This window comes from Manis pentadactyla, chromosome 11 (genome assembly GCF_030020395.1).
Source record: "Manis pentadactyla isolate mManPen7 chromosome 11, mManPen7.hap1, whole genome shotgun sequence".
In the NCBI taxonomy this organism is placed as follows: Eukaryota; Metazoa; Chordata; class Mammalia; order Pholidota; family Manidae; genus Manis; species Manis pentadactyla.
This window is the reverse complement of record NC_080029.1, coordinates 42,584,408-42,599,671: the sequence shown is the minus strand read 5'-3', so window position 1 is coordinate 42,599,671 and position 15,264 is coordinate 42,584,408. Positions and strand designations below refer to the sequence as shown.

General features: G+C 39.3%; 1 protein-coding gene across 7 annotated transcripts in view; it reads right to left on the bottom strand.

The window, feature by feature from the left end:
- ARMH4 (armadillo like helical domain containing 4) overlaps positions 1-15,264 on the bottom strand; it is a 155,103-nt gene that overhangs the window by 54,809 nt on the left and 85,030 nt on the right. For 6 of the 7 annotated variants that reach the window (XM_036918854.2, XM_036918845.2, XM_036918869.2 and 3 more), the window contains one exon: positions 14,454-14,711. In XM_036918854.2, the coding sequence (XP_036774749.2) occupies positions 14,454-14,711 (258 nt within the window). The remainder of the gene's footprint in view (positions 1-14,453; positions 14,712-15,264) is intronic. The other variant, XM_057488419.1, reaches the window with a different exon arrangement.

Genomic DNA, 15,264 nt, shown 5'->3' with positions numbered 1-15,264 from the left:
ACTATCTCTTAAATCTCCAAATTGAATCATTGAGAGATTCTATTATATTTGCATTTCTCTTGATAAACCAAGAAGCACAATATTTAACAGTCTAAGTTGCAAAAGCAGCCACAGAAATGCAGAGTTTAAGGTTGCAGAGAACTTTTAAATTCACCTCAATTCAAACTTTTGCTTTAGGTGAGGTAACTTTGAGGATACTTATGGGGGAAACATTCTGCCAGGCAGGAACCCAGGTCTCCGGATGCCTGGTCATGCCCATTGCAGGCATCCTCCTGGGCTCCCTGCAAGGCAGGTCTCCTACTGAACACAGCAGGGCTCATCTCCTGTCTGGAATACTCTCATGTGCCCAGTTCTGTACACCTCAGGTACAGAAAGGCTCTTGCCCAATTCCAGCCAGCTCAAAGGACACCTGGAAACTAAAACCTATAAGAAAAGATCAATGAATCACAGATTATTCTGCCTAGAGAGAAAAAGCTGTGGAAGAACACTGTAGTAGGATAGTTGTAAGTGTTCTTCAATCCCAGTAAGGACCAAACAAGTGGAGATGAAGCTGATATGCTGGTAAATGCTTAATAACCAGCTCTCCTGAGAAAAGGGGTGTGTGTGTTTATTATAAATTTTACTGGTATAAAAGATGTGCAGCACACAGTGTGTAAATAACAGCAACAGATATCATATGCATTATTGTAAATCCTACACAGCCAATTGATTCTCACAGATGCTTTCACTGGTTTTTGCCAAACATTTCTCTCTCTAACTAATGTATGGTTGCAATTCATCCATGACTGGACAAGTTGAATCCCAACCCATTACCTCTTTTCCCAATATATTTTGTTATTAAATTTGATGTGTGATCTACTGTTCAACCATTTCTCATCCAGATACAAATTTTTCTCATCCTGATTCATTAAATTGAAGCCATTCTCAGCTTTGGCACTGTACACAATTTTTTTAAGTTTAATCTGCATTATGAGCATTTTCTCCATCATTTTAATTCTAGACAATCAAGAAAAAAGTAAATTAAGCCCAAATTTGTAGCTTTTACCTACTTTTGTGGTATAAATATTCCTACCATAGCCAATTGTAAAGGTTTTGTAAAAATGTCTGCTTCACTTTGTACATATGTATCTAGTCATTTAATGTTAGAACCACCTTATGAGCTAAGTTATGCCATTTTTAGAATTAGGAAAGCCAAGCCTCAGAGAGGTTAAAAACCCATCCAGGGCCATTGGTGGCAGAGAAGGCTGGAATTCAGAACTTCCTGACACCAAGTCCTGGGCTCTCAGCTGCCATCCCTTATGTTGTCTCTAATACCTCCATGGTTCCCCTTGGTTGGACTCACTATTTTACCCTTTGGTACTTTCAGAGCACTCTTTCTTTACAGCATATGTCACATCCTGCCTCACATTATAGATTTTTCTTCCTCAGGAATCCTATGCTCCTTGAGAGCAGACACCGTGTTCTGCTCATCCCCAATGATCCAGCAGTTTTCTGGGGTTTGCCTTCCTAAGAGAAGTGCCCCTGGAAGCAGACCCTGAAAATGCAAAGTGCTCACCCAGCTGGTTTTCTTCCCACTAAGCCACATTCACCACCACCACCTGCCCCACCTCCATCCAGGTAGGGCCATGTGACTAGTTCTCACCAAAGGAACCTGAGGGGAAGGAAATGAGTGCATTGCACACTGAGGAGTTCTGAGCAGCCTTCCCTAAGGTCTCTCCTTTTCCTGTCTTCTGGCTGGGTGCAGAGGGTCCAGTGTGGTTGCTAGGTCCATGAAAATGGTGAGGTATTTGGTGGAGGTGTAACTGAGTGACTGTGGGAACCGTGAAGAGGGCAATAAATCTATTATGTTAAGCCACCATGACTGAAGTTATTTGTTATGGCAGCTGGCCACCCCTGACAGATAGATTCCCACTTATCCAGAGTTCGCCATTCAGTTCTTTTAGCTAACATGTATCTTTTCACAATATAAATGCTTCCAAATAAACTAGGGTCACAAGATATTCTTACTACAGAATGTAAGAAAAACATGTAAACTTTAGAATAAGGAAGAGATTATTGAACATCCTCTTAGTGGAGTGTTGGAGCCTCTAAGAATTACCTGATTCTATTAGGGCCCTGCACTTCCTTGGGGCTATTTTACAACTTTTTAAGTATAGCTAACTGATAGCAATACAAATAATTGGTGTCCAAACAATCAAATTAATTGTCCAGTGGAGGGACAGCTCTTACCCCTTGGAAAATGTCAGTCCTGCATCCATTTCATTCATTTTAACAGTCCTTGACTGCACGTAAATCCGTGATACTTTGATCTCTCTTTTGAACCAGTTGCGGCATCTGCCTGGATCCTTTATTAATTAATGAGCTTTTAAAAATCCTTGACACATGTGGAGCCTCTCTGGGGCAGTCCGGAGCCAATGCCCCCAGGACTCACAGGAAGGGCGTAAGGTGGGGGTGAGGGCCAGAGAGAAAGAGGAAGAGAGGCTGCAAGACCCCGTGTGGTGGTTCTTCCGGGGGTTTGCCCCCACCTTCTTTTTATTAGTGGATTAAGTCAATGAGTTGTCTTTATTTCTCTCTGTGGTTTTATGGCTCAGCCCTGAATAGGAAGGCCTACCTGGTAACAACTCTTCACCCTAACTCTGTGCATGGCCTTCATTACCCATCTGTTTCCCACATGGCAGGGCTCAGAAGCCCAAGGCCTTGGTGCTACAAGATGTGTAATACTTTGTCAGGCTTGTGATAAACAAACCCAGGTGGTGATTCATCCGGTGTCTATGGCTGATTTCACATCAAATGTTATCCAGTTGGAAGTTGTCAACATTACTTTGGGTATTTATCCCTGAGGATCCATCAGATCCATCCTGTTCCAAACAGTTGCTGTCCTCTTTCAAGAGAAGCAGCTTGAAATTCAAATCCCATTATTTTAGAAAGATTTCAGCCCAGCAGGAAAACTTAGAGACGGAAGGTGTAAATCAAAATTCCCTCAGCTGTGAGTTTGCCTCTGTTGTAAATTACTTCCCTGGGTCTTGATAATCTGTATGCTTGTAAAGTTTATTTTAAAGATTCTTCACATGAATTGAAATTAAGACTCCTCGTCGACCATATACCTATATTTTGTTCCAGATTTCTGTGAAAGAATATTTCTGTCCAACAGAAAAGCAGAAAAGTTCCAAGTTGGAAAAGCAGAACCCTGTGGTTATTAATTCTCAAATGCTGAAATGAAATGAACAAGTTCACCCACTGACTTCAACCTCACATCATCATTAAGCTTAGCTCTGAGGCTTTAGCATCATTCTTTTATGGTCTCAATTTGAGATGGGGGAAATTACTGAATCACTCTATTTTCTAAAATGAAAAAGTTAAGGACACTCTTTCTCCAATCCAGATTAAGAGAAATAAAATTTAAGAGACTCCAAATATTCCAGATTCTTAATACAGTGGAACAAAAACATTTGATGAAGTAATCTGCATTAATTTAGCATCATGTAACTTCAAATCAAGAAATAAGGACACTGTTTTCACGACTTTTTCAGTTTCAATGTAATTGGAAGCTTTTAACATCATCTTTGTTTACCTTCCTCTGTATTTTTCAGAGGACCATTTATACTTAATTTCTCCCTCTCTGAAAAATTTCCCTCTTCTCCCACTATTCCTTCCTGTTTAATTTTCAGAAGAGCCTACTAGATGCTTTCACATGTTAATAATTCCACAACTGAGCCTACAAGTACACTCTGATTACAAAGGAATTAGTTCATTCTTCTCAGATGTAATATGCCTTATTAATGTTTTTATTAACTGTAGCTGATGAAAAGATTATTTCCTGGCTTAGTTCCAAGACTCCTTTCCTAGCTCTCCAAAGGAAAACTGACTGCTGAACTTTCACATAAGAAATTCATTCCTAATGAAAGAAATGTGATTTGTTTTTCAATTCCCTAATTCAACATAATTATGAAAATACAGACAAGGATTTTAGCTTCTGGAAAGCATTAAGTCCTTGTCTTGCCAATGGGTTTCGGCCCCGGGCAAGTTCGCTATGGATTCAGTGTGACCAAAGAAATTGACAGCATAAAGTGCTTTGGGGTGAAAGGGTTTATTACCAGGCTTGTTCTCGCTGCAGTAGGTCGAGCACTAGCGTCTCTACCTCCGCCCAGAGCACTGGGCTGAGCTCGCTGTAGAGCACAATAATAGCTTATTGCCTAAAGGTGTGGAAGCGGTAGCCTAGCAACAGACCAGTCACATGATCGGGTGGTTTAAGTTCAGTGAGGATCCTGGCCATAGGAACCCCAACTTCCCCACAGTCCTTTACCTCATACATATCATTAAGAGAAATGAAGATGAATAATTTGGAGCTGAGATATTTGGGTTTAAGGTTCCAGAAAGATCTTTCTAATCAACAGTCCAAACTTATTTTTAGGGAAACTTTGATATAAGAATCCAATATCTAGGACTTCCTACAGGGCATTAAAGACATGAAAACAGAAAATTTTTTTCAAGCCAGGACCCTAAAGCATTTAAAATACTATATTATAATTATAATTTTACTGCAGCCAGAAGTGAGAAACAAAAAGACATATAGATTCTCAGACTTGGGGAAGCAATGATTCAGTGGCAAAAAGAATCAGGTTTAACAAATTTCTGACTTCCATCTCAGTGAAGCTATGGCTATTTTTATTCTTTTGTAGAGGTTATCAAAGGACTTGTCTCTATTAAGCCACCTAATTAACTATTTGGAAAGTTTCTAAATGACTGATCACTATGAAAATGCTTTCACCTGACTCCATCTGATTCCAATGCTAAGACAATGAAGGTAGCTGGCCCAGGATTCCCAAGGTCTGATCATTTCTACAGCATAGAATCATTCAAAGTTAATTCTAAAAAAAATTCTAAAATGTTGGATTACTCACCACAGAAAAGAAATGGTAGTTATGTGACATAGTGCAGGTGTTAGCTAATGCTATGGCAGTAATCGTTTTGCATATTTGAGTGTATCAAATCAACACACTATACACCCTAAACTTGTACAGTGTTACATGTCAATTATATCTCAATAAAATTGGAAAAATAAAATAAAATGTTAGATAATGTTCTGGAAAATATAACTTTGCAATGCTATATCTTTGGTTTAATACCCAAAGGCATGCTACAATTAATTACTAAAGGCTTTGTAGATGCAAAAACTATTTTGAGATACACAGAGACCCAGAGAAAGTTAAAATTAGATGAAGTTCTATGTGCCATATGTCATTTAAGCTTAATGTCAGTTAGAAGCATTGTGGAAAGCCCTCACTACCTAACTGGTTTCCATTTCTTCCAGTAACCAAGCTAACACCATTTGAAAAACCCCCTGTTGCTATCCAAAATAGTTACATAAGAAACTGTGTTTAACTGGCAGAGTGCAATAAAGCATATCTATGCCCCCTCCTAACTGTGCTGGAAAGTGTCAGGCCCAGAATGGCTCCCTGCTGGAGGAGAACCCCCTTTTAAGCAGTTAACAGTACTCAACACTGAGCACTAGATGCTGTGAGGTCCCCCAAAATAATAAGCAAAATAAGTGCAGTGAATAGAAGTTGACAGGTTCTGACAATAACTGCTGGAGGACTTCCAAAAGAGGACTCAGTGTGAATTGGGGTTGCCAGGAAGGGCTTCAGCAAGAGCTGGGTAGGGACAGATGCATACCTGCAGAAGTGCACATTCTGGTGACAGTACCCAGCCCGGTGAAGTCAGAGGTCTCAGACAGAGCAGCCAGGAAAAACAAAGCTTGAAGGTAGACCCCAGAAAGATCATGGCAGTCCCTGAATATATCAGAGGTGTATGAAAGTGACAAACACATTTTAAGAAATGCTTCCTATCATGAACTGTTGAATCCACCAGTTATCTATCTAAATCTCTGATTCCTTGTGTGAGCACTGAATCCCTCCTTCACTTCTGCTACATTGCATTTTTACTTTGCACCAGTAATCTTTTGAATTTCAAAATAATTTTAGCTTCCTGAGGCCAGCTTGAGAGGCTGGCAGTTCTTCTAGCTCACACAGAACCTACTACTACAGTACTGGAGAGACCCAGCTGGTGCAAAGAATTTTATTTTAACAACCAAGACCGATGTCCAACTTCCTGAACGAAGGATCACCGAGAGGCTTTATGCCTGAGGGTGTCAGCTCCATGTTCTGGACATACAAAATCATACACATAGGTAGTGCGGCTGCCACTGTGCTGCACAGACACTCTACTAACTGCATTTTTAGGTTTCCCTCACCTGATTTCCCAAAAGAAAACTTAAGAGGAGAGAAGGAAATTTGCAGTGTTCCACAGCTGACTTGGGCAAAGTGAATGATGTGTGTGCATGTTAATGATCTGAGTTCTGCCTAAGACTCTTGGATTAGTGAATTCCTGAAATGTCAGTTCTTTCTGCTTGAGATCTTGCTAAAAAACCCTACAAAAAGCTGTAAAGAATCACTGTATTGGTCTTCAAAAAAAAATGAGCATATCCACACTGTTATCCATGCCATTAATCCTTTTGTCTTTCCAAACAACTTAACATTTCCTGTATTAAGGGAACACCAAAGTCTGATATAGTCAATGCGCATAACTGCTCATCAGAAGTGTCGTGAACATCAAAATGAAAGGAAAAAAACAGAGTATATTAAACTGCTTTTAGGCCAACACCTGATTTTCCTTAGGCTTGACCAGCTCTCTTTCTAACTTTTAGTTTACATAAATTTCAGTATATGTGGTCCTCAGTACACATCTGCAAGCAAGGTTGGAAATGGGCTGAAGAAGGAAATCTATTTATTTTGATGTATTTAATCTATTTATAACTGACCTTGTGGCTAAAAAAGAGGATCTAAGGCTTCTAACCAAAATACCTATAGTACAACAGGATAAAAATAAATAAATGGAAAGCTCAGGAAATAAGTGTACTTAAAACCTAGTAAAATCCTGAGTTTATTGAATCTTTCCCACTGGAAAATGGACAAACTTTTCTCCTTAGAAGTCCTGAACTACTATTAATTAGTAGTCAACAGATCAGATGGAAAGATCTACGAAGGAACAGTATCTTTGACATGGAAGACACCTTCCTTTGCAGCCCTGATCTCCCTTATGCACTCATCTTTGTAAGGTACAGAAAGCAAGGATCACAATCTCTCTTTTAAATTCTGCTACCAGGTTGTCCTGCCATATGAAAATGGAGGTCTGCACTCAAGTTTTCTGTTCCTCCTGTCTAGAAAAAATAACTCAATTCTTTCCAAAGAAAAGAGTGAATGGTATTACTCTGAAATCCAGAAACCCTGGGCATCATCTCAGGACAAGAAGGAACTCCAGGCAAACGCACACAAGGAAACTCATACCAGGAGATGCTCAGTCATCTCAGATGCAGGAGTCAGGGAACCAGTCTCCACAGTCCAGATTTAGGAGCCTGTAATGTGACCATGGGCTTTCTGGAAAAGCAAAAGCATGGATATTGATTTTAAGTTTGTTCTCTATCTGACTGTTAAAAGCTGGTTTTCTTTTTTTAGACTAATCCTGGCCCAAAAAGAGGCCAAGGTCAAGTGTGAGGAGAGGTACAGGACCTGCAAGAACAAATGGTTCTTCCAGAAGCTACAGCTATCTCTGTTTTGTTTCAGTCATTAAAATAAAAAAAAATTTTTAAGACACACTAAGCCAATACACAAAGGTCACTAAAAGTCATGTGAATCTTTACTGATGGTGATTCCATTCATAGAATATAGAAACACTAAAATCCTTTCTCCATCGCCCTGCATGAACAGAAACTACCTCACCCCAAGGGAACAAGCAGCAGGTTCAGCTTAGGCCAGCTGCCCTCTAGGGTAGGGCCCAGGCACTGGTATTTTGTTATAGCTCTACATGATTCCAGGGCACAGCCGTGACTGAGAACTGCTGGTCTGGGGCTTCAGCCATCCTTGCACTCGATTTGGTTACACTGGACTAAGTAAGGTTTTTCCTCCCTCTCCTTCCCAGTCATGCTAGCCCTGGCAGCTTCCTGAGCAAGCTTTGAATCCACAGCTTAACACATTCACATCAAAACATACTGACATTTGCTGCAATAAAGAGCTGTTTGAAATCTCACACTTCCCACTATCTTTTGCACAGCATCTTTTCCTTGGTGCCACAGCCCATGTCACATTGTATTTAAGTGTTCTGTCTCAGCTACATGGTTAAGTGTTTTAAAAGAATAAGGAAGATGAGGAGTAGAATGAGAAGAGCTGACATATTTTAGGGCAAAAGATCTGGCTTTCTCATAGTCAAATGCTCAGTTTCTAAAAGGTCTAACCCACCATACCCGTTTGCCTGCAGTTCAAGCTACATTCAATTCAAAACACATCTGTCCTGTGTCCCTCTCTCTTTCATTTTAAAATAATTGTAAGTCACTAGCTAATGAATCTGGTAAATGAATAATAATTAATTAATGAGAATATCTTAATGCATTATCCAACCTAGACAACAGGTCTGCATTTTTCTAAGGCCTTTTCAAGATACACTATCTCAATCCAAAGGAAGTCTGCAATATGGAAAAGTAGGCACCACGTTAAGGCCTACTTAAGGAAGGGTGATATAATTATGGGATTGGGCACCTGAAGTCACACCTCACAGATGGCTGCCCACTTAAAGTAATCCCTGATCTGCAATGATTCTGTTCCCCACTGAGGAACTGCACTAACTTCACATCTATGGGATGCTCTCTGCCCCATGGTAATTTATCTCTTCATATGTCAGCCTCTTGGTATTTCCACAACATACACCACACACTTAGTAGGTACTCAATGAACGTCTGATGGAAAATAGATACATGAGTGCTCTTCATTCCTCTCCTTCTTACAAACACCCCTAGACCATTAATTGAATAGACACCATGTTTTTTAAAGAAGTAATTTGAAATATTTCAAATAATTAAACATTAAAGTGGATATGTTGACTCTGGTCATATAGATTTTACACTTTAAAAAGGATAATTGTGTGATTTATTATAGTAATAGGATAAGAAGTGGTGTGGGTCATGCTATCTGCTCTCTCCCCAGGTTCTTTCCAAGAAATTTCAAAATGAGCTTGCTAGATCAGAAAAGAAATTGATTCTTCATAGGTGAATAAAGAGCTTCCTATAAGCCACTAGCTTTTATCAGTCAATCCATCTCAACCATAGCATGGAACTTTCACTCCCAATTCTCTCTATCCCAACATACAGCTCATTCCACAGTCACACCTCCCAACAAGATCAAGAATCTGAGCTCTCTCCTTCCAAAGCATCGGAGGTGGTTTGTATGTGACAATGCAGAAAACAGAAGTTCAGAGAATTTGAACCATTAATCTACTACTTTGCCTTAGAAAGTCACCTAAGTTTTCTGCTCTTGTTACTTCACTGGAAATGAAACGAAAATCTATTCAAAGAGTTTGCATTATTTTTAGCCAATCCCAACTACCCACTTCAATCTGTTCATTTTTAAAGGCTTATATGGGTTTTAGCATTTGCTTTGGAATACCATTCATGTTGTAAAATAGGATGTGATAATCTATAAATAAAATAACCCACTTAAAAATAGGAATGAAGTAGATGGCCAATTAAAGTTTTATTATATTAAACAGGGTTATTTTATAAAGTGCCTCAATCTTTGCATTTTTAATGATTAAGAAAATACTACACTTAAGTTTATAATGTTCCCACTCTGACTGCAGCTACCATGCAAATCAGTGACACTGCTCATGAAATATTTATTAAAATCTGTATCAGTTTCCTATTTCTGCTATAACAACTAACCACAAACATAGTGGCTCTAAACAAATTTATTACCGTATAGTTCTGCAGGTCAAAAGTCTGAAATGGGAATAGAGGGGCTAAAATTAAGGGGTCAGCAGGGTTGTGCTCCCTCTACCGGCTCAAGGGGAGAATCCATCTCCTTGCCCTTAGCAGCTTCTGGAATCAGCCATCTATCCTCAGCTCGTGGCCACATCACTCAGACTTCTGCCTCTGCTACATATCTTTCTCTGGCTATGACCCTGCATTCCCCTTCTAAGGACACTTGCGACTATACTTTACCCACCCAGATAATCCAGGATAACCTCCCCATCTCAAGATTCTTAATCACATCAGCAGAATCCTTTTTGCAATAAGGAAACATACTCACAAGTCCCAGAAATTAGGACACAGACATCTTCAGGGAGGCATTATTCTACCTACCACAAACTCTATCACAAATGGGGGAGGTTTCCCTCTATCTCATCTGAGCTGAGAATATTTAGGAAACTGTATCAATTAGTATTGATCCAGATGTTGTTATTCGTTTTGAGTTACGAGATACTCCTGTCACTCCAAGAAAAAGTTGATGAGCTAATGAAATTTTGGACCCAGACACTACTCAGTCTACTCGCAGTAGAAAAAAGACAAGCTTAAAAGATTTATTCCATTTTTGGTTCCCAGGAAATCCACAAGGCTAAAAATATGTGACAAAATGAATTATTGGTAAAAGAAGTGACAGTAAAAAATAAGAGACATTTAGAGAAATGGTAAATTATTATAATAAGAAAAATATGATATTAAAAAACCTCAGGACTTGGAGAAATCACTGTAAAAAAGACATACCAAATCACCAAATTGATATCACTAACTTAAAAAACCTCAGATGTGCATGGGGGCTGGGCTGGAATCAGGAGGCAGGTCAGGAGGACAAGACGACTGTTTGTCCTGGTCCTCAAACCTGACACAACTTAAATTTTAACCGCTATTAGCCAAAAACTGGGAACAACCCAAATGTTCATCAACAGGTGACTAGATAAATAAAAGGTGGTTTGTCCATACAATTGAACACCATCCAGCTATGAAAAGGAACAGATTGCTCATACAGGCCATGTGGTTGAATCTCAAAATCATTCTGCTAAGTGAAAGAAGCCAAACACAATAAGGCATATGCTATAAGATTCCATTTATATAAAATTCTAGAAAATGCAAAATAATCTATGTAACTAAGTGGATCAGTGGTTACCTGGACCTGGGGGCTGTAAAGGGCAGGAGGAATTACTGGGAGCAGGGAAGGGAGGGGTGATGGAAATATTCTGCACTTGGCTTGTGATGGAGGTTGCATGAGTATACACAACTGTTGAAACTCATAAAATCGTATACTTCAAGTGGGAGTCATTTATTGTATATAATTTAAAACTCAATGCAGTTGAAATTTGACCCTTATTGAGAGGTAAATTTGTATTGAAGAGCATTTTAACACCACAGCCCAAATGATCATTTTAGATTCTACATATTTTTCTAAGATCCAAAAACCCCTCCAATTGCTTTAATTATTTGCTGATGGCAAGTCAACTTTGTAAGTGGGAAAGCTGGTTTCCATGACCACAATCCAGAGGTGGATACCATATGACCTCTGTACTTTGTACAGAGGTAAACCTCTCTCCCTCTCTCCTCTCTCTAGTAAAGTGCTAGAGTCTCTGAGTATTCATACAATCCATTGAAAAAAGACTGTTTAACTGTACATGATAATGTCCATATTACAAGGTCATCACCTAGAGATTCACCTGATGTATAGATGTTGTCTGTTTTGAACCTGCTTTGTAAAAAGTTATCTTTGTATTTTGTTTTTTATTTTGTTCAGTTCAACCAGTTCGTATAGAACAGGAGCATTTCAGACAAAATACTTATTCATGTGTTTACAGGCCAGTGTTCATCTTATTTTGTGTTTTTTATAAGATGCTAATATCTTTATAATCTTTTATCAGCTTCATTTAATATGTTCTTAAAGTAATTTGCTGCCCAATTACATGCTGAATTTATTCAGAAAATAATTTAGGAAATACTGTATGCACATTACTGACACCTTCTGCCTGCCCAGCAGAAGTCCACCCTTTATTACCTTCTTTCCTTACCATATGCATATTCCACAGGAAATATCAGCCTGATTTCAACCACAATTCCCATTTCTTCATCTGTTTCAAAAGGCCCATTTATTGCAGGCTTTATGAAACAAACTCATAGTAGTTGATTTGCTGGATAATTAATTATCTTTTTTTTCCATATATGTTATACAAAATATGTTACTTATTTAACATATAAAGAGACTTAATTCTTAGTGTCTAACAGAAAAGACATACGTAACTTTTTAAAATATCTTGATTTTTAGAAAATAAGACCATATATATTATTTAACTTCAGTTTTTTTCTTTTCTGACAGTCTCTCCCTTGTTTTTCAAAGGCCATTTTGCTGTCCTTATTTTGAAGTTTTAAAAGATTGCATTTTTGACATCTTTTCTGTCAGGCAGCACACATGGGGCAGAAAGCTCTCATTATTCTATCATTTGTTGTATAATCTCAGTGACATACAGGATTATATCTCAGTCCCAGACTTATTTCTTGAATTCAAGACTTAAAATCTAAGTCCCTTGTGGACACCCCATAGGGCCCTCATATTCAACATGCTCATCATCTTCAATATGCAAACTCACTTCTCTTCCTTTATTCCCTACTTTCACTACCCATTTACCCAGCCAAAAAACTAGAAATTATCCTCAACTTGCTTTCTCTATCTTTCCCCGACCCCCAAAATCCATTAGTACTTATAATCAAACTGCTCTCAGTTTAGCTCCTTTGTTCCCATCCCCACTACCTCTGCCTTAGTTTTACACCGTCGTTTCTCACATGGACACCACTGGTCTCATAAATGGCCTTTTTCTCTCTCCAATCTCATGTTCTTCCCCTCTTGCTCCATAACACTATCACCAGAATAGTTTTCATAAAGGGCAAGTTAAAAACTCTTGGCATTCAAAGTTCTTCACGATCCAGCCTTTTGCTCACCTTTCCAGACTCATCTGCTACTACATTTCCTAGAGTTTCTTTTTATTCACTTACAGTGTTCTTTGCCAACCCATCTGTATGCACCAGGCTGTTTCATCCCCCTAAAGCCTTTGTACCTTTATTGGGCCTCTTTCCCTATATATTCTACAAGCTATCTCCTACCTATATATTTTACAAGTGGCAGCTATGCACACTCCAAGCTAATGTAAATGACCCTCTCTACATTTCTGCTGTGCTCTCTTATAAACGATTTTTATTCCAGAACTCCCTGCACTGAAACCTTTATGAAATGGGCTCTACTCTAATCAAGAAAAGGCATTACCCTTATTTTGTGTTCCCAATGCTATGCAAAGTGCCAGGAACTTAGTAGGTGCTCATTTAGGTTTGTTGGATAAAATTAACCAAATCTAAAGGACAGTTCATCAAAGAACTCTATAAAGGATGAGAAGATGGCATTAAACATCCTCATGCATCTTATTTTAGCTCTAGAGGTTATGAAAAGGATTTCTCCTTAGATTGCAAACCTTTAAAGGTTTAACCAATTCCAGTTTGAGCTTGAAAAAAAAAAGAGCTTGTTTTAAATTACACAATCATGTGATAAACAGATTTTCCCACTCCATACTGGTTTCAGGGTACTCACGCTTTCTCACCACTGATCTAAAAGAGAGTTTTTATGGGGGGAGAGGAGAATGATCTTTAAGAAAGCATATGTAACAGGATTCTAAATTGAAAGTTTCAACCAAGGCACTCAAGGTACATCGTATGACATTCCAGAGCAAAGTCCCAGACCAATATCCGAATTTTCAATCAAATCCCCAAAAAGTGGTTCTATGGCTTCTAAACCTAGCTTCTGCTGCACTGAAGGCTATGAACAGGCTTAGTCGTTAAAGACTAAGGAATTTCAGAGAGGAGATTTCTTTGGAGAAGAGGTCACTTCACTTCCAGTCAAGAGAGCAAGGCCTCGAGGAATCACCCAGAGCTACTTAATAGTATCCCCCAAGAAAAAGCAAAAAGGAGAAACGCAGGGGAGCCTCCTTGTTGACAGGGAGGGAAGTTTCAGGGCAGGGGTCTGCCTGCATCCACAGGGTCAATCACTGAAAATCCAGGGCATGACTGACAGAGCGTAAGAAAGGGCTGGACACTGACTGCTGAGCTGAGACAGTTTGACAATGAATTGCAACCACAGAATGAACAAAAATGTCATGGGACTGCTGAACGCTCACCCAGAGCGGGGGCAGAAATCCCCCTAGAGAGTAAATTCTCGAAGTACAGAAGGTGACAAAATCCATTTGTTTTCTGACTCCAGACCATTCACACTAATCGTTAGCACACTGGCCACACACACCCGCTCCCCGTTTGGAAGTCCTCGCAAAGCCTGCAGCTGTCTTCCAGCTCAGGAGGAAAGTTGGAGTTCCTTCTAAAAATTAGGCAACCATGCTCTTAGTGGGCACATTGTTTGGAGCCTGGCTATTCAAAAGCATTAAATATAAACCTATTGAAGAAAAAACTGATAATTTTTTTCCAAATGAACCATCCATGAATATGAACAGAAAATCCATTTTGCTCCATAATCGATGCCAACGAAAAGCTGTCCACCTTAGAAAAATAAAAGGAGAGGGAGGAGGGAAAGGGAAACACATATGGCTCTTACCCAGACCCTGGTTCTGCTGCTCCCACTCGATGGCATCTGGCACCTGGTAGGTGGCTCCCTCCAAAGGGCCCATGTTTTCCTGCTCTAAGCCAGGCTCCTGAGACGTGATGCCAGGGAGGGTAAACCCAGGCAGCTCAGTGTCACCACCCAAACTTTCACCCAGGGCATCTGCATCTTTATCTTCTTCGTCTTCCTCTTCGTCTTCCTCTTCTTCATCTTCTTCCTCCTCATCCTCTTCCTCTTCATCTCCTTCTCCCTCTAGACAAGAAGAATTCAACAGGAAAAACAAAGAAATACATTGAGTGCCTAAAAGTGAAACTTCTGAAATGATCCAAATGCTACAAAAGAATCGTGCTGGGCCTTTTAAAACAAGTTTTGTAGCCAAGTTGGGCAATGTGAACTTTATATGCCCACCATATACCTATACTTTAAACTTTCAAAATCACAGTTTGTCAGGTAAGTACCATGTATCATGTTTATTTGGAGTCAAAGTTCGGGTAATATGAATTTTTATTTGTCATATTTACAGTTACAAGGGTAGGAAGCACCCCCTGCTTATTTTCTGGAAGTCATTAAAGATTTATCCATTAGAAAGCACACTGAAATACTAAGAGAATTTCAAGGGAATGTCCCAATCCTCTTATAAATTACAGGAGAACTCATTATTTTGGCACAGTTTTCTTTCTATTCTTCTTCCACATCAGTAGGACTCACAACAACATAAAATGAGAGATGAGGCATTGCAGAGCGGTATACACATGGACTCTGTCCTGAAAGGCACAACTTGAGATGTCCAGCTCCAAGTCAGACA